This window comes from Anarrhichthys ocellatus, unplaced genomic scaffold, assembly GCF_004355925.1.
Source record: "Anarrhichthys ocellatus isolate YVR2014 unplaced genomic scaffold, GSC_Weel_1.0 scaffold14, whole genome shotgun sequence".
NCBI lineage: Eukaryota > Metazoa > Chordata > Actinopteri > Perciformes > Anarhichadidae > Anarrhichthys > Anarrhichthys ocellatus.
In genome coordinates, this window is record NW_022280044.1 from 7,628,867 (window position 1) to 7,649,426 (window position 20,560).

General features: G+C 40.5%; 1 protein-coding gene across 1 annotated transcript in view; it reads right to left on the reverse strand.

The window, feature by feature from the left end:
• LOC116387042 (CMP-N-acetylneuraminate-beta-galactosamide-alpha-2,3-sialyltransferase 1-like) overlaps positions 1 to 20,560 on the reverse strand; it is a 49,319-nt gene that overhangs the window by 18,602 nt on the left and 10,157 nt on the right. Inside the window, exon 2 of the mRNA XM_031853759.1 lies at positions 868 to 1,416. Coding sequence (XP_031709619.1) covers positions 868 to 1,158 — 291 coding nt within the window. The 5' untranslated portion in view covers positions 1,159 to 1,416. The remainder of the gene's footprint in view (positions 1 to 867; positions 1,417 to 20,560) is intronic.

A 20,560-nucleotide genomic window follows, 5' to 3' on the forward strand; every position in this document is an offset into this window, starting at 1 on the left:
AGAGAGCTGTTCTCTGATAATGTGGCGTACAGAAAGTACAGTATATATATATATATATATATATATAGAGAGAGAATTTAATTAAGGCTATACGTAATAAGTTATACAGCTGACGTGAATTCAATTTACATCAGTGGATTGGAACACGCAAGCTTCCATAAAACACTGAAACAGCTATTGTATTTAATACTTCTGGATTCATTTTTATGTTGGTTGTGATCCCTGTGGATGATTGGCCAATTCTGTCTAACTCTGCAATAAAGTGAGCATCATTTCCTCTCACACGGATACAAATAGTGACTGATGATGGCTTTAGTCACCTAACAAGTGTTTAACATGTATCATAAAATAATATTTGCTATCCAGGGGCTATTGTAACATATCCACACCTATTCTTTGGAATATCGTGATAAGCAGAAGGGGCGTAGTTACATTAATTCAGGAAGAACTATAGTAAATATAGTTGTGGTAACATCTATACATATACACCTATTGCTTCAAGTCATGATGGAAAATATCTCTGTTCGTCTATAGATGTGGGAAAAGATGGGGAGAGTAAACAACAATTTCCATTTCCACCATCTCCCTTGTTAAATGAGAACAAATTGTGCGTGGGAGTTTGCTTCACAACTTGATCGTGGTTAAGATCCCATGGATTCAAAACAATCGATGTGGCGAAAACAAACACTTCTTAGGAGCATTACAGCAGCGTGTGATCTCTGTTCTTTATTCATGATCTGTCTTTTCAGCACCTCGTCTGCTCTCAGACGCTGAATGTGCATGTTTGTTTTTCCCATTCTTTTAATCTTCTGTGGGATAGCACCGCAAATCCCCCGAACACATTCCCCCCCCCCCCCCGAGTCTTACCTGCCACCATTTAAAGGTTTCATCAGAGAGGACGCTGTTCTCCCTGGTCATCAGAGGATGGTTGGACTGATTGAAGCGCTCAGCAAACCAGGGGTCATCCTCCACCTCCGTCATGCACTGCTGGCAGGCACAAAGTCCTTTGGAGAAAAAGTTATCCGACAGGCGAAAAGCGTGCTTGAAGAAGTAGACCGACGGGTCCCTGAAAGTGTAACTGAACAGAAATGTTGTAAATGTAATGACGCAAAACAGCAAGGCAAAAGTCCGGATTTTCCTCCGCTTGGGGAGAGACATGTTGTCAAAATCAATGGGCCGGGATCAAATATATCACTGCTGTCCAATGAGCATATCCTGTTCTTATGCAGACAACACAGGATCGGGTTCATGAATGTCCATAATGAAATTCATTGATGTGGCTTCTTTGCAAAAACCAAAGGAAGGTAAATCCACGGACTCTGGTTAGGTGCAGATGCAGCCAGTTTTTACTGACTGCTCAGATGTTGACTCGGAGAAGTGAATGAGTCGTGTGACCTCCATTCTTCAATGATCCACCTGGAATGCAAATAAAAGGGCGTTTTTGTGACACACATGCTGGGAGAGACAGGAAAGAAACAGCTTGTGGCTCTAAAACGGTTTAACTTTAAATACAAAAGGGAGTGTAAATTCTAACACTGGTCTTGTAATTTCACAGTACTAGCAGCTCCAAGATGAAACTGTCTACGTTTATGTAACATCACACTACTATTTTCTGCGCATCGCCATGGACTGTGTCGCTATTAGAGCTTTGTTTATTGCTCTGTTTTTCTTCCAAGCCAAATTACACAAGACGTGTTAAAGTCTCTAAGCTCTTATAACCACAATCAAACGCCAACAATTGTACGGATCGATTGTGGAAATGATTGCAGTTCTCCTGGAAAAAAAAGAACAAGCAAAAGCCCTCCCATGTTCAGCAAATGTCAATAACTAGAAACGGCTTTTAACTGAGATAAAATGAGTCTAAATGCACAAGTCATTGACAAACTGGCGTAACACCAGAATGAGTCATTGATCCTGTGTCAAACTCAAATTCATTCTTATAAGTGTACATTATAGAGAAATAGTTTACACTTAATATGCATCCAATTAAAATGTAAAAACTGTTAATTTAAAGGAGTTTTTATTCATTTATTGAACTTTTTTTTTGTTTCACTGGTGGAACTTGGAAAAAGCTGTTATTCAACCTCTCTAGCGACACACAGAGTTTAATATTAACCTTTTTAATGTTTGCGGAGGGTATCTTTGACCCATAAATGTATGCTGAGCTGGAAGATTTTGAACATTTTAATGATTAACCGCTAGATGCGGTCAGGCGTACTCTGGAGTGAAAATCGGGGGGGAAAAATGTTTTAATCAAATATGCATTATTTACCAATGCAGGCACTTTAACAGGTTGAATACGATGACCTTGCATGGAAATAAAAGTGTTGTTCTCGTAATAGTCATTTCCATAATGAAGGGTGGTGTGTAACAACGAAAAACATATAATCCAAAACATTTCTTTACCACTTTAGACAATTACCACATTCAAGTCACTGGCCACAAATAGGGCCTGTGGGCAACTTGCACACAGCCTAACAATATATTACGATATTACATGATACCTTTTGTAGCGTTTTTTTGTGAATTAATTTGATCAATGATGAGTTTCTGTCGGTATGAGGCGAGATGTTGTGTCGGTATGAGGCGAGATGTTGTGAACTGTAGTCGCTGTGACCTTATTCATGTTCCTGCGTTCTGTCAGCTTTTATTTTACTCATTTTGAATTCTGGAAAAAGCAGTATAGATATCTTGCTGATGTTATTTTTACGACACTGGCTGGTTCTTCAGTGTGAACACACTTTCCGCCTCGTGGTTGTATGGCCTCTGCCAACCAGTCAAGTTGCAGTTTACAGCCATGCCTGTTTGAAATGTCATCACTTCATCCTTTTATCCTATCAGACGTTTGTGTCACATTGTCGTAATTAGCATATGAATTATTGTGTTATTTGCAGAAAACCTGTTTTGTGAGGTCACAGTGACCTTTGAACACCAAAATCTATCAGTTCATCCTTGAGAGGAAGCGGATGTTTGTGCCAAATTTGAAGAAATTCTCTCCAGGTGTTCCTGGGCTGTGGGGCTACGTCTGCCAAAAAGGGTCGGGAACCACTGCTTTAAACCATGTTCAACTACTACAGAGCATATTTACAGTTAGTCAGGAACCCGCTGGAGACAAAATTCCCAGAATAAAACAGAGCAGGGGAGTGTTTTTTTTTTTCATTCAGACACCGGCTTTTCATGACTGACAAAAGCAGGCGGACCTCCTGGGGTTTCATTTTCAACATGAAAAGGCCACCTCTCGCTGCCTTTAAACAGGGCCCGGGTTTCATTCTGATGTGCAGCTGTGTTTAGGATTCCACAAATACTTCTATATATTTAGCTAAGGGCAGATCCACGCTGGAGATAAAGTGCTATCATCGCCACACGTGAGGAAATATGAACAAGCATACCTGCCCTTTTGCTCTCAACAATTTCCAAGTGAGCCCTCCGTATAAAAGATTTGTGGGAAAGTCTATCGCTATGAGAGAAAGGCTGTGAGTCTTTCCTGATTAGAAATTGATCAGGTCATTCGAAATTCCACCCTGGAGGGAAGCAAAGAGGATTGGAGTTAAGACTGAGAAAGGCTGCGCAGCGACAAAGCTTGCTGTTGATTTCATTCTCCCTATCAGAGCAGAAAAACAAACCGTACAGCCGTTTATCAGCAGCACGGACACAGGCCAATGCACAGGAAGGCTTATAAGTGATCCCGTCTGCTGTTTGGAGCTCCGTAACTCACAGCGGATTTGCATGCCGCCCAAGGTTGGTTATTGTCTGCAGCAAGGTTGACAAGAATACCTGGGGACACTTATAATAGACACTTCAATGAATAGGCCTATGTCTATACAGAAGGCTGTTGACTCAATCATCGTGAAGCCCCCTGGCATTAAGGGTTCAGCTAGCTGTGAGGGCGAGCAGAATGTATTCTCAAACAGGTGGCAACTCCCCACTTTTGACAACACGCCGGCCATCATCTCGTTCTCCGCGACCTTGTCCGAGTGAAGGCTGGCAACCCCACGCTGATCAAAGTTCGCTAAGCTGAGACAGCAAAGCATCTGTTCACACTTCAGAAGGGAGGGAGGGAGGGAGAAAGAGAGGGGGTGGCAAGCAGCAGTGGGCGAGCTGTGATTTTCACCCTAATCTTCAGTTTTGAGAAGTCATCAACTTTGCAGGGTGTAGTTACAGTGAAGTGTTTTCCTTTTTTTCTGTTGTGTGGAAATTGTTTTTCTCCCCGGCTTAGCCGTGCTTCTTGAGAGCAATTTAAGAAATAAAATTCTGCAGTTTTTAAGACTCCTATATGTACTGCATTATACACTTGATAAAGGTATCTCCGCTGAGCCGAGAGAGCATGCTCTCTAAGAAATAACGCTGACACTTGACACAAACATGCCCCTCAGTACACGAATGTGACGGCGATTCAACATGTCAGCGTCACGTCTTCATAAGCGCCTGAGTAACTTTTGCTTAAAAGTCACGACGGCAGCAGCACAAGGTAAAACACGCACAGAAAGAAATCAAATGCACGGCTTGTTGTCAGGAACACTCTATTAACGTACGTCCCAATTATCATCTATAAACTAAAATCAGTAACGCACCAAGAAGCACACGGAGTGAGTCCATTTTAAGTGGTTGAGGATCATCTGCTCTTGTTAGATCGGTCTATATTAAATATTTTTCCCTTATGTAAAGCAAAAGAGGTTAAAAAAAAGAGAACAAAAAGTGAAAAGAGACCTTGCATGAATAATAAGACCAGCTGTCTCCCCCCTTTTTTTTATATAAATGGTCATTCATGGATGAATTTAGGAATATCAAAAAAATACTTTACATGCAGCATGTGAGCAAATGAGAGTCCCAGTTCAAAGTCTACCCAGAGCTTGTGCACCGGTGTAACAAAATAGACATTACCAAGACGAAGATGAAGCCAGACATGTTATGTATTCTGTGTCAAAAAAAAGGGCCGTAGAAACCATTCATGTAAAATTAAAGGAGATTAACGGTCCACTTTCTTAACATGAAGAATATTATGTCAAAGAATCTCTTTTATCATCAACATTCAATCGCTGAAAATGCACCAGACGGGATGAATAAGAAGAGATGTTAAAGGCAACACACACGAAATCCAGAGGGATTTTCTGTGAAATTTCCGCTCCATAACTAAAAATATCACTCAGGGAATAAAAAATGAAAAAGCTCCAGATTTCACATTCGATGGCATCACATCTATGAATCTAGTCTCTGGCTTTGACGGAGAGTTTTTCATTTTCACAGATATTGACTTTCAGTTCTTGCTCGAGCACATAAAGAGGATGCTAGGGCTCATTGAGAGATGTGGAAGGTGTGGGGGCGAGGTCTTCTCACAAGATTTAAATATATGGAGGAAGGTCTCCTAAGTCAGTTCACCAATCGTCAGTTGTCAGATGTAGTTCATTAAACTGAAGGTGGATTATTTAAAAATACAGTGTAACCACCAGTACTTTTTGTGCTCTTAAAATTGAGAAGCTAAAACCATGGTAACTATAAAAAGAAAACATCAAACAGTCTTTTGATTTGTATGCTTTTATTTGTGGTTCTCAGAGGGCTGGAAACAGCGCGTGACCCCTGGTTTCATGAAACCTTTTCAAAATCCAGAGGACAAAATAGGAGATGCAGAGTGGTCAAATTTAAAATGGAGCCGTTTTCTCCGTGTCCTGACATTTTGAAGGTGAGAGGGTTCATTTCTGCCTGGCAGCAATGTGTTATTTATACATTCTTTTCAAACTGGCATAGTGTGCTTTTCTAGCAATTGATGTTTATACGTCCTGATTTGAGTATGTGACCAGCATCCTCACACAGGACATCAGAGAGAACAAAACTGCCCTTTATCATCAAAAACAATGACTTAACAAAAGTGACCATTTGCTTTTGACATGAAGGCTGGAAACCACTGCAGGCACTCTAACCTTCTATTTGTTAAAGAGTAAGATATCTTTCTTATTGTCAATAAATCCCTTGAGAAGACCAAACAGCAGTATTGTGTCTCTAACTATGCACAGTGGTTATTTGAGCTGAATGCTAACGCTAGCCTGCAACACGTTCACAACGACAGCGCTAACATGGTACGGTAATGCAGGTTGCACTGACATGTTCATTCATTACGATGAACATGAACACTGTACTTTATTTTAAGTAAATTGCACGTACACCAATTAAGCGCTGCTGTAAATACTGAACAGTGCACTAAATGTGTATTAATCCGCAGCTGAAAATAGTCCCCCCAAAAGTGCTCTCTCACTAACCCTTTATAAAAAATAATATAATGTCCTTAATATAATATAATTTGTGAGCCATTTTAAAAATTTTGGTTTTTAGGATGGGTATTGAGAGACCATTGAGAAAAAACATCTCTGATTACTTCATTTCCACACAAAAAAATGAACACTGAGCTGATTAAAAAAAAAGAGAAGTAAAGAAGTAGAACAAGCAGCTCTTCATGCAGACAAAAGGGATACAATTGAAGGAGAGCCAGTGTGTCTAGTAGGTAAGTGCGGCTGTAATTAATAGTGTTGGGGTGAAAGATTACCCACATTTGTGCTTCGGACAGGATTAAAATCACCCCACCTTCCCTATCCAGTTCGAATGAGGCGAGTCTTAAGCCAAGCTATAGTGGCCCTTTGAGGCTGTACTCAAGCACAGCGCTATCCTCTCAGCCCAATACTGATGTTAGCATGCAAACATGCAGATGTTAAGGAGGTGAAATGTTCACCATGTACACCATCATCACAAAAGTCATTACAATTCATCCTAAGGGGAACACGAATGTGTGTGTCAAATTTCATGGATGTTCATGGATGGAAAATAATTTGACTGCATGTGCTTAGCATGTGTTGGACATGTAATCTCATGTGGACTTTGATGACACACTCATTCATTAGTCACTAGTGCATGGCAACATGTGTGGGGAAAGAAATGCTCTCTGTGTCCTCGTTGCTTTGTGAATTATTGCGGTGATTGCCACACTGCTACAAAACAGCAGATATTCAAGATTGATTTTTTTCCATTTACATCATCCCCTGCTTCTTTTATGCACTTGTTGCCGTTAGCTTTATTGTTATTAACACAGCTCTAATGGACCTTTACTCATTTGCCCTGGCTCAGCAGCTTATTATATCTCCAACTTTGTTATTGCTCAATTGTATTAGCCACCCACTTAGACGTTCTCTCATCATGTTGCCACTGATTGCTGCAGACTCTTATTTGTCACGTCTGTCACACCCATCCATGTACCTGCAGTTGCCAGGAGCAATAAAGTTTCCCCGGTGTGTCGACTCCCTGTGAAGCTTCTTACTCACATCCGGCTGGATTCACTGATAAAAAGCATAGAGCACTGCAGTCTGAGATGAACCTTCCCACTATGATGCCGAACAATTCCCCCCAGCTCTGACTCACTATCAAATGAAATCGAAAGGGATCAAAGTGAACAAAGCCAAGGGACCAGATGGAATATGTGGAAGGACATTAGGAGACTGTGCTGATGATCTGAGTGATGTATTCCAGCTCTCCTTAGACTCCGAGGAAGAATTTTAACATCATTCCAATACCGAAGATCAGTAGACCTAAAATCCTCAATGCCTGGCGGCCCATAGCATCAACATCACCAGTAATGAAAACTCTGCAGAAAATTGTTGAATCACAAATGATGGATGTAACTGAAGCAGCTCTCACTTTGCGTGTCAGCTATATTATTTTGAACTCTGTACATGAACATTTAGAACAAAACAGCACATTTGTAGGATTACCTTTTTGTTGACTTCTTTTTGAGGACAATGCAACCTCAATGCAAATCCGGTACATCTTATTTCCATTTAGATGATCAACTCATCAGAATGATGGATTAGTAGATTTCTCACTAACAGGACTCAGACAGTAGTTATAAATAGTTCGAGTATCTGAATCACTTTGCATGGCTCACTGCAGGGTTTTGTCCTTCCTCCTCTATTTCGTTTTTTAATCTGATCAGTATTTACAAGAATCAACATATTGAAAATGTGCTTATCGTGTCTTTTCTCCGTCCGTCCGTCAGATCAATCAAACAGACCTATGATGCAAGAATTTGCGGACTGGTGCAAAAGATCTTTTTTTGGATTTTAATGTATGATAATGATGATGATGTCAACAATAGGCCGTCATTCGTAGCACAGGTGTTGATGACAGATTGAGATTCAGTGAAAATACAGATGTCATCGTGAAGAGAAGCAGGTAGCTCGGCAGTTGAGGAGTGTAAATGTTGGAACCTTCCAGTTAAACTTAAGCATCTCATATTTCTGTTTTAAGCTTTTCACCCTGAAAGCTCTGAATTTGGACCTTCATGGTGCAGTCTGTCTGCAGAGCTGTCAAATGTATCATTGGGTACTTTTATTGTGGAAGAAACCGTTGCCCTCTTCCCCTATTTTATGGCTGTGTGATACTATGTGTTTTGGGGAGTTGGAAAAATTCTCCTTTCAGGGTATTACGGACAAATTTTACAGTAATAACAGTTATTTAGTTTTAGTTTTGCTATTAAAAACTAAAAGGCGAGTTTGCTTGTTTTCCATGTGCTATATTTCATCTGATTCTGTAGGAAGAGCTTGTGATAATATTTGATATGAATCATCTCATGCTGAATACAATGTTGACTACAACTACCGGCCTAAATCATAAAACAAATTATTGCAAGTGAAATGGCAACATCAGCCCTAAAAAATCACAGTTAGATATTTTCCTTATATTGTTCAGGCCTACAGCAAAAAGAAGAAAATACATGAATATGGTAATGAAACCAACACACATGAATGGAGGTAAACGGCACAGTTTGTACAAACCAATTGCTCTTCCCAGCGCAGTATCAGATTTTCAGATAGGAAAAGCCCCTGATGTAATAAAACCAAACTAATGGATAGCTTGCAGCTCCAGCCTCACCTGAAAATTGGTTTTGATGTTTTCTTTGGAATGGAAAACCTCAAACCGTTCTGCATGAAGTCAAATGTTTTCTTTCCTGCACTTGCACGGATAGCAAGGTGAACGGAATGTTAAGCAGCTCTGATTATTGATGTGTGTTGTCAGGCACGTTCCCCGTCCAAAATGAGACGTCTGTCCCATTAATCATTAACAAAGCGGAGGATGTGGGATGCTTCCGATGAAATTAAATGGGAATTTGCGCATTTGTCAACACAGAATACATGTTCCCATGATGCTGGCGATCTTTGTCTCCATTTTCTGATGAGGTCATTTTGCATGCAGACAAATGTTTTTTCCTGCACTTCCACTGATAGCTAGATGTAGCCAGGAAGAGAATGTAAAACAGGTCTAATAGTATTAATGTGTTTTGTCAGGGAAGTTTTCCATCCAAAAGGAAGTGTCGGCCCCATTAATCATGAGCACCGGGGAAGGTGTGGGAAGCCTCGAATGAAATAAAACAACCCATTTGCATTTCGTAGACATAAATATGTCTACCGTGATGCTGATGATTCTCTACGTTCAGGTTTTTTGTAGCAGTTTTTACACCAGAGCGATACATTTTGTTCTTTATGTAGATGTGAAAATATGAGCTACAAATAGAGATCAGAGGGCAAGGCTGCTTGTGTACTGAAGGGCTACGACACATGGCAACAAAATGGCTTACAGTGTGAAAGAATCCTCCAAGGATTTCACAGATTTAGCACACAACTAGGAGACAATCGTTTCCTTGTGCAAACGGTCTTATTCAACTGCATGGCATAAGGACACTCTCTTTGTTCAATTTCTGACAATCATTATTCTGACATCTGCCGGGATGGCGGATCTGTCACTACAGTACATCATCCTTTCTGCTGTGCTGAATGAATTTCCCACCAATGTCAGTCGGATCCACTGAGGAGTTCAGTCTGTATCTGATCTTGTTCCAGATCCATTTCTGCATTTTGAAAAAAAGAAAAAACCCCACTTCTGTCAAGAAGAACATGAAAAGCAGACTGTCCTCTCCCGAGAACGACAGCATTGGTTGTTTACATGTTTACATGTAGTACTGAGCGGCAGCAGGAAGTGGTGGGATGTACTTATAGTGGTAGGAAAATTAAGTGTGTCTGGATCTGGGTACCATCGTACAAAGTGTTTGCGTCACGTCTTCTACAAACACTCATTAATGGTGTCTTTGAAGCATGACCATGATTTGTCATTATAACCTTAACCAGGAAGTGTTTGTTGCCTGAACGTACCCAAAGCCGAACCACAGGGACAGCAGATCAGAAAGAAAAGCTCATGAATCTATTTTGTTGGTTGGGTGAACAAGCTTATCAGGAAAGCAACCTCGAAACGCTTCACCTGACAGTTACAGATACAATCAGCCCTCTGACTATAATATGTGCAGGGTATTGATATCTTTGCTGATCAATACCAATGACTCGACAACGCTGACATTTCTGGCTTTCACAGCTCACTTTCTGGCTGGTGCTCCGTTCTGGAACAAAGACTCCCTGCCCCCAATGATCCCAATCTTCTCTCCCAACCTATACGCAGCTCTGCAGTGGAAGACGGTGCCATAAGTGAGCAACACATCTGAGCCGTAATGGTGAAAGATCTACCCTTTATACTGATATTGAATCATGCAATGTGAAAGGGTTGCTAATACTACTGAACCCAATTACCCACTCCAATCTGCACCTCTGTGCAGCTTTCAGCCACACTTCGACCTTTGATTTGTTATTTTTTTCAGCCCCACTAGAGGTGTGGCTCTGGGGATGGCAATGTCGGTCTATCCATCGGTCGGTCCACCTCTTTAATCCAGACTGAAATATTGACTATTATGGGCTCGAGAAAATACAGGCTGGTCGTGTGTAAAAGTTGGGGAGTAAATAAGGTAATAAATCATTCTGTACATATGACATCTATTGCACTTCTGCCCATCCTGGGAGAGAGGTCCTAAGGTGTCTCCCCCACCACCCCCCCCATGTTTTTTCGGGGAGTTTTTACATAACCAATGTGAGGGTCCAAAGATAGAAGATGTCGTATGTTGACAGATTGACTGTGATATCGGGCGATGCAAATAAAATTGAAAATTGAAACTGAAAGCTACATTTGCTTTTTTAACACCGATATAATTTTCTACGTCATGATTTACAAACTCTAACCAATTCAATTTTGCCATAATGTATTAATGGGTATAGCTGCAACACTTCCTGCGGATGTTTCACAACAAAAGACCAGGGAAAGTATTCTGCCAGCCGAACAGCTTTTAATGTGAAACAGATGAGTTTGCATGAGCGACAACAGCGGCAAAAGCAATTTGAAATTCCAAATTGGAGCGCATACAAAAAACGGTTTGGCTTCTCACTAAAATATTCCCTCGTAGAACATTGTCTCAAGTGAAAGGCCAGTTTTTCGATTCGAAAATTTGTTGAAGGGAGCTGCTACTGAAAATCACAGACTTTCTGTCACTTATGCATTTATAGAAGTAGGTGTGCGTGTCCAAGCTCTTGAACCAAAAATGAAAATGCTATTACAGTCGCAGTGCTCTGCATGCTGTTCGCTAGAACCTTCGGCCTGTTAACTGGCGTCCTCGTCTCTGTAATGAAAATGCGACATGTGTGCCAGTAGCAAAGGAGGGAGGGATGGGGGAGACAGTGTAGAGGCTTAAGTGGGAGGAGATATTTTCAATCAGTGCTGTTACAAATTACTGGTCCTCAAGAGAAATTGATAAAAACCACACGGTGGTTAAGGGGCCAATTAAGATTTACTATATGTCTCGAGAAATCACGTTCAACTGATTGTTGCTTATTCTCAAAAGAGGCACATAAAACATTTTTTTATGCTCTTTTTTTTTCACTCTCCTCGTCAAAAGGACCTCAAAAACGTTTTCAAAAGTTCCAGAACTTAATACACTGAAGAAGTACAAGTATAAGAAGTATAATTGTGTTGGGACCAGATGGACTTTTTGGCTGACTTTTCAGTGACAGTGTGTGGGATTAAGAAAGGCTGCATTAAATAACGTGAGCCTGCTCAGTAAGAACAGCCAGCACTGCCCAGTTTAATCTATTGCCACAGTGTTATCGGACCACTGCAGGTTGTTAATAATGTGAACACCCCCCAAGTAGTCGTGAGCGGGGCCGCCATGTGGGGCTGTTGGATGGACTCGGAGCCTTCTGGCGGTGTCCGAAATGAACCAACAGCTAGTTTGTTTCAGTCCCAGCATGGCGGCAGTGCTGGGAGCAGTAAGTGGTGGGATCTGTCTGTGTCAGTAAGTAATACAGTCTGTTCGTCAGGATCTGATGAACACCGCATTAACATCCAGTGTGGCATTTTTATCGAGCAGTTGAAATCACAGCAACAATATAGCATCTTTCCCCGCTGTAAATCTAACAAAGGATTATCTTATTTTATCTTGATAATATAGTCATTGCATGCCATTTGAAAAAAAGGTTAATGTAAAAAAATTTTAGTAACTGAATTATAATCCAGAAAATGTATTTTTGAATTTAGTCCAGTTTTGATAGGCTGTGCTGTTGATCAGCTGCTCTCACAATAGTCTTTATTGAAAACAAAATGGAGAATAAGTGCTTAGTTTCTTAATCACAAATGACAGTAAATCCAATCCCTGGGTTTTGGATCATTTGGAAAGTACCTCAAAATTATTCTTAAGTAGCAAACTTGAGTAAATGTTCAGATTCTTAATTAAATGATGTGTTTCATCCAATGAAAATACAAAAAAATCATTAATTGCATTGAAAGAAAATAATTCCTCCATGATTTATTTGGCATATCTATATATATTTATATGAAACAGATCATACACAGCAACATATTGAATATATCGAGGATAACACAATGAAGTTAAAGGATAACTTATTTCTATTGTGGTCCTCTAGTTCCTGCTCATTCATTCCTCTAATAACTCCACAGCACTTCCTCTTCTGCACTCTTATTTCCCCCCAAGGCCTGTGTGATAACTAATTCCACACTAATGTGAGTGAAGTACTTCCACATTCACATATCTTTAAGAGGGGGCAAACCAACCATCTCTGCTTTGTTAGAGTAAAGGTGCTCATGTCGCCATAGCAGTAATGGTGGCGTCACTGAGCACAACACATGCATTACCTGGCGGATCAGTCCATACAAATAACCTCTTGATATTAATCTGTAAACTTAATAACCCACCACTGACATGTTATGGTCATTTTATACTATAGATGAGTACATGTTTCTCAGAAAAAGACTTACTTCTCAAAGTCAGTAGCTTAGATGTAAACTGGACGATGAATGATAAGTAAGATTTATCAAAAGTGGCTTATGCCATAGGCACTTAAATGTAAAGGCTAATGTTGGTTTCTTGTCATAATTTCAGTTTTCAACAATCAATAATTTCCTGCATCATTAATAAAGACGTGCGAAACAAACATCTCTACACTGGCACATGCTGGATGTACTAGAAAAGCCTTCACTGATGCAAATTGAAAAATACAAAAAGTTTCTCCAAACTACACAAACTCTCTTCGCTACAGCCCTATTGTGCTTACACGTATAAAATTCATAAAGCCTCTCTAGGTATTTGGTAATCAAACTCAAACTCCTGACACGTCAAAAATGCCCTCAAATGGATAAAATAAAAAGTGATTCTGCCTGAAGTACTCTGGCCTCAGTGAAAATCCACAGTTACAGCGCAAGTAGAATATTTGGTGTTAGGGGGAGGACCAATTTAAACGTGTAATAAGTGCGTTAATTATGACCCTGCTGCATGTGTAAAGCCAGAAGATTAAAGTCGATAATGAGCATGATTAGGGGCCTCTGGGGGTTTTAGTATATGTTGAAGCTGACCTGCAGAAGCATCCTTTAACTACTAGCTCTTTAACTCGGACAATGGGGGGTAATTATTATTGCTGTTAGCAGGTAGTACTAGCTGCATCAGTCATCAAGCAGGAGGTCACTGATGGAACAGAAAAGTAAAGTCATGTATAAATAACAGAGCTTGCTTTCCTTTTGTCTTGTGTTGTGTTAAACGGAGAGCTACTGTAAAGCGACGTACTGGTATGAAGCATTTTATATTTGCTGCAGTGTTCTTCACCACTGTCACTAAAGTATTTACATTGTCAAACAAATGAAATATGTCAGTTTTTCCCTCTCTCTTTGTGTCTCTCACACTATTTCAGAATGTTATTTTCTCCCTAAGTATATTTGACACAACAGCAGATATTTACACCTGCTTTGCCTCGTAAAATTTCCGACACAGTGTTCAGCCTGCGGTGATACATGCGGTGCGGTGGCTGGATACACTGTGATACATTTACCCACCTTTCATATTTTGTGCCTCTGAACAAGAATGCCTCGAAATATATATTGCAAGCACAGTTTTGAGTGCCGATTTTCTTTCATTTTTGCTGGCGCAAAACATCTCTGTGGTCCTCAATTAAATATGGACAAATGCAATCCGACTCTTCACTGCCCAAAAAAGGTCAGTAGAGTCTAAGTAAATACTCCGCTATGTATGCACGTTAGGGCAGAGCTGTAATGTCCTCTGTCTGCTGCTTACAATGCTGCTTCGTCATTGAGGTTTCTTTCAAAACGGCAACTCAAATATTTGAGTAAGAAGTCACTGGGTTTCTACAAAGCGACTCCTTCCTCAAACATGTTCTCTTATCAGGAGGCTTGGTGCCTCCGCAGAGACAAATGCAGGGTAATCCCACAGACAGCAGACTTTAAGAGGCCAGTCAAACATTTAACTAGATTTAGCTGGATTGGTTTAAACTGTGTGGCATCGTGCAACCTGGAGGGCTAATATGAACATACACAGATATCTCATAAAGTTGTTTTCATCACCGTCATGTCCTGTATGTGAGGCTTCACCAGTGTCTGTCTTTAAGATGGGACGAGGTGATAAGAAGACAAACCGGCGATAAGAAGACAAATAAGAGATAACCGGACAGCGCTGTGAGGTGGCCCTTGGAATGGTGCCAACCCCCCCCCTTGTTGGCAAGATAGCCTGTAATCCAGCTCACTGCAGGAACATCCACCTGCATCGCCCACGGCTTATCCCCCTGCACAAGGAGAAACCGAAATGATCCGCGCAGTGCTATCACAGTCATCTTAATGGGAAGAACTGTGGAGCAACGTGGGGACGAGCCTGGAAGGCAAACTAACGGTGGGGGGGGGGGGGGGTCCAGAGGGAGTCTCAAGAGGGGTCTGGCATGGTCCTGGAGAAATGCACCACTATTCTACAGTCACTGAGTGGATTTACACACACTCAAATAATCAATGCTAACCTGATGAAGGAAAAGCAGCAATGTTACATTTAGAAGTCTTTATCTGATTAGCTTAATTAGAGTAAGCATCCCATTATAATTAGAGATGCGCCGATACAGATACCAGCCCAAAACTGACCCAAATAGCTGGATCGTGTACTGGTGATAATCGGTCTATCTGGTATTAGATACCATCATTTTAATAAATAATTATTTGGTACATTTATATCTATCTATGTATTTGTTATTTTTTGTTTGAAAAAGTTAGTAAAGTAGGTAGTTAACTCTGTATAGGCTCAGGTATCTGTATCGGGATGGAAAAAGTGGGATCGGTGCGTTCCTAATTATATTCACAATATTCACACATCAATGCAATTTTTTTCCCTTTTGATTTAAGCAACTCACTATATGTACAAAAAAAAGATTGTGTCGTCATCTTATCACACAAGGATCAGATACAAATACTAGAATAAAAGAAGATCAAGTGCTGGGAAAGCTGCTTTTCTAGCTGCTGCGTCCTTTCAGACCTTTACATCAATTACATGAACCCATTAGAGAACCAAGTCAATGGATTAGAAATCACATTGATTCCCACTCATCCAATGCTGTGTTTGTGTAAATCTACTGAAGGACTCCATACAGCTGGCCGGCACACTGTTCTTTTTCCTCTGTTTACATCATAAAACTTCACAACCAATAAGTTTTCTGCACATTTTTCTTTTGTTCCAATACACTGATGTTTGATACCTTCAGCTTTACCTTCAGTACAGCTTTCCAATTGAAATCAATCATAGCTCCTTTTCCACTGCAGAAATCGAACACAATATAAGGTGTAGCCGTTTTCATGGTTTCTGGGTTTGTTTTTATGGTTTTTCACTCGCTATGGAGATGAGTTCCAGCAGCTAAATTAAATTCCAGGTATTTTCACTGGTTGCCTGCACTGCTGTGCATCATCAAGCGCATGTTTTGTCATCACAAGGACAGCGACAACACACCCATGTTGAGAGCTGAACCTACAGGGATTTGATAACAAATTCAAAAGAATTCCAATTTGCTGTGAAACACCAACGCTATTAATAGCTTTGTCATCAATAAGCGACGAAGAAATTTCACACTTTTAATGAACACATTCAAAATTCTCGAATCTAAAAGGAGCTGGTGTGATATTTCATATCATTAGGAAGTTGGAAGCAATTCTGGTACTAAGACCATCTTATCAATAACTACCGATTAGAAGAATAACCAGCAAGCGCCACAAAGTGAGACACTTCAGCCCGTGTGGAGTGGAGGAATATTTCTGCCTTCACTTTTCTCCAAAATTTCCTGAAACCTCCAGTCAGCTCAGACGGACTACTTTGCATAAATGTCAAACTAAAAGTCAAATAAATGTATTTCATTCAGCAGCACAAGGAAATGTGCAAACGGAACACTTTTTTTGGCTGAGCTGTGCGACTGTAAGCAGAGGTTACAGGATACATTTATACCTGTTTGATTTCTCCAGAGCTCTTTTTTGGCAGACACATCTCTCCTGAGATGTGAGATCAGGACAGGGCTGATACCTTGAAAAAGGGCAGTCATTGAAATGTTTCATGTGTAGAAGACGAGGGTGCTTTTTACACGCTTCTATCCAACACACTACTTTTACTTATTGCACAAATGTCCCATTACTTTGGCTCACAAAATTATTCATGACGAACAGCGAGTTTGTTCGTCTTACTTGGTTTTGACTAAGTAATATATGTCTGCTTTTATAGAAATGTCCTTGATTCTCTTTTCTTGGTCTTTTAATATTTCAAAGTGCTCAGTCCAGAGCAGAGCTTTATGATGACACTTTTTCCTAAAAGAAAATTCGCAAATAGGATTAAAATCTTCCATCCAGATGAAAGGGTATTCTGTTCTGTATGCTTATGAAAGCTGACAAATGATTGTGAAATATTGTAAATCAACTGCATATTTAAACTGTGTTAATAATAAATGAGTACTGCATTGTTACGATGAGCTTGCTAACACTGTGGACTGGCTGTAAATGTCAATCAAAACAGGCAGTCGCATTTTTGCCATCCAAACTTGACAACCCCTATAACAAACACATGAATATATAAACTACATGTGTCTGTTATTTACAATAACTACAATACTGCTTTTTCAATTCCCATGTCTTATCAAACAGACAAATAAGGACTCATCTAATGCCTCTGGGTAATTACCTTCCTGTGTACCAAATGTTGTGGACATTGATTTATTATTATTTATATTATTTATTGATTTAGTGCATGTAACATGAACTATGACCAAGATCATGTGGGACATTTTACAGTTCGGCTCTGTGAGGCTCTACTAATGCCCAGCTTTGAGCTAAATGCTAATGTCAGCATGGTAACATGCTCACAGTGACAGTGGTAACAGGCTGGTGTGTAGCAGGTGTACTGTTTAAAATGTTCACATTAGTTTAGTGTGTTAGCGTGCTAGAAATGCTAACTAATTAGCAGGAAACACAAAGTACAGTAGAGGCTGATGGACAGTCTATTTTTTAAAGTTGAGTTAATGCGTTAATTGCGTTTATGACGTGTTTTTGACTTCATGGCCACGTATTTACTGCAACCGTGCACTAGGCTACCCGTAAAACATCTGGGTTGAACAGAGACTAAATAGCAGACACAGGACACAAGGTCAAAAAAAGGCTAGATCTTCAGTGGACACAGGTAATCAGTAACAAGCAGCAAACAAAAACAGGAAAGGAGATGGCAATGACCCAAAAACCAGAAGACAAAGCTAGACTCCATATACCAAAAAAACAACACTGGGAAAGCGATGAACACACAGGGATGAAGAAAGACACTCTGGCAGAGGAACATGGAAAACGAGGGAGTTCGGCAGAACCAGGGGCAGGTGAGTAAATGAGGGCCGGTGTGGATATTCAAAGAGAGGAAGTAAAACACACGAGGAGTGAAGACTTAAGATCAATGAATAACATGAGAAAAGGAATAAAACACAACAAACAGAAAAACCCAAACAAAACTCTCGATAACTTATAACATGAAAAAACAAAGACAGATAAAGATCACAAAAAGAGTATAATGCCCGATGGTCTTAAAGTCCGAGGGCTCTGAACATAGAGGTAGAAAGTGATGCCGAGGGACATGCAGACTAACATGTTAAGAGATCTCAGCTCCTGCGTCCTGTCCTTGAGATAAATGTGGAGCACAGAGTGGGAGGCCGTCTTTGTTTTGATTTTGATTTGTCACTCTGTGCACCCCGCCTGCAGGGGGTGCTATTTTACATAAATCTTACATAATCTGCCTTTGAGCTACAAAGGGGAATTTCTTTTCCGTGACATATCAGCTCCAAGTGCAGGTCTCATCCTCTGGAGAAGACAGTTTTAATATTTAGCAGGAAATGTATTTTCTATTTTCTGTTGGCAATCTCTGTTTGGCATGCCGTACCTTCCTGGAGCTCATATTCTGAGTCAACGGACCCCTCAGTGTACTCTAAATAAGTATAGGGTGCTTTTAGGGCACTTCAAAGGTTTTCTTGGGGGCCTCTGAGGGTTCCAACAGGAACCCTCAGAGGCTGCTCTCCAGTTTTTTTGAAGAATAGCCTGCCTCTCAGCCTGCATTCACTTTTAATACAGCTCCAAAAGGCACTGGGAATACTTTTTGAATGTAACGTCTACTGTTTGTTCGTATGTATAGGTTTTCAGTCCCGAGCAGCCTAAGCTTCACAGTGATACATGCTGGTGCGAAGAAGTTTAAAATAAAATGTGTACCTTCTACGTTTTAGGCCCTTGTCAGAAATCCTGTCCTCCTAAAATACTAACCACAATGACGTTTACTGTGACCTTACATTGAATCAGCCAGAAAAAGTGAGCAAACAGCACAGCACTGCCACTTGCACACACAACACTTCAAACCACTCTGTGCGTGCAGCCATGCACATCCCGTACCACTGATCAACAAGACGACATGGGCCAAAGGGAGCATTTGACAGGCTTTGATCACGGAGCGATGTTTGTGATCATGCCTCATGCGTGTGAAAATAAAGGATCAAAACAGTAGTGTGTCTCTGTGCATCGTTAACGCTTGCCTTGTGGCCAGTGGCGACAGGAACATTTGAGAGATTCTGATGGATGACCACGCTTGTTCATTAGTTAGACACTCTGTATTAATGAGAATGTGTAGAAGTAATTTATTTTCTGGCCAAGTAAGTTAATCAATTGGATTTTAGTTTCTCTTTCTCTGGCATCAAAGACGACGAGGTTGCATCTTGATGAGTGTTTCTTGCTCTTCACATACAGAGTCCTGCATGGTCAGGAAACTGTGTACATCTCTGACCTGCTCCATCCATAAATCACCAGCAGGTCACTGCGGTCTTCTGACCGGGCTTACTGGTTGACACTCGAGCTCGACTGAAAACTAAAAGTGCCTTTGAAGTGGTGGCTCCGACACCGAGGAACGTTCGATGGGTTGCTGCTTTAAAAAGCAAATTATGACTCACTTTTCTAATCTGGCCGTTGTCTTGTGCTGTACGTGTGTTTGTTGTGAGTGTTTTTAAGGACTGTTGTTGCTTATGTGTTATTGTTTGTTTCTTAAACTGTTTTATGGTCTTATTTTTTAGAATTTGTATTCTTGTGAAGCACTTTTTGATCTGGATCTATGAAAGCTGCTAAACTAAATTAACTTCACTTACAACCATATGGCCAAACGAAAATGTCTGTACATGGTTAAGGTATGGTTAAGGTATGGAAATTAGGATTATTAAGATAAATAGGGTTTGGCAACTAGAACCCCTGAAGAATGTGGCTACAGTTAATATAAAAAAGTTGGACAATATTTTGGCCATGTGGGAAATCATAATGCAGAACTGCTCCGACAACAGGACAGCTGACCCAAATTTCTGACCTTGAATTGGAATTGACCCTCGAGGGACAGCTTTGTTTTATATTAGCTTTGTAAAGTGTTTTGATAGAAGATGTTACAATCAGCATCTTAAGAGTCAATCACAGACGGGGGATTAATCAAAAGTGGGGAATTTAAGATTTAAAAGCGGGGAAACCCGATGGGAGCAGAAGGTGCTCATAGATAAGCACACATGTATTAGAGGCTTTTATTTATCCACAATATGAGCGGCTAAAATACGTAGCACTTTTCAGGGATTTTTAATCTGCATTGAACAAAAGAAATGACATTCTTTTGATTCGGCCAGCGCCATACATCTTCTGCATGTCGATGCGGGACTGATTCCATCAAGGGTCAAAGGATTCATTGTCACAGTTATCATTATATATCATGAAACAGGAACTCGCCCTCAGGGCACGTTTCAATGAGAGACCATTCTTTCATCGGGGGGGGGGGGGGGGGGGGGGG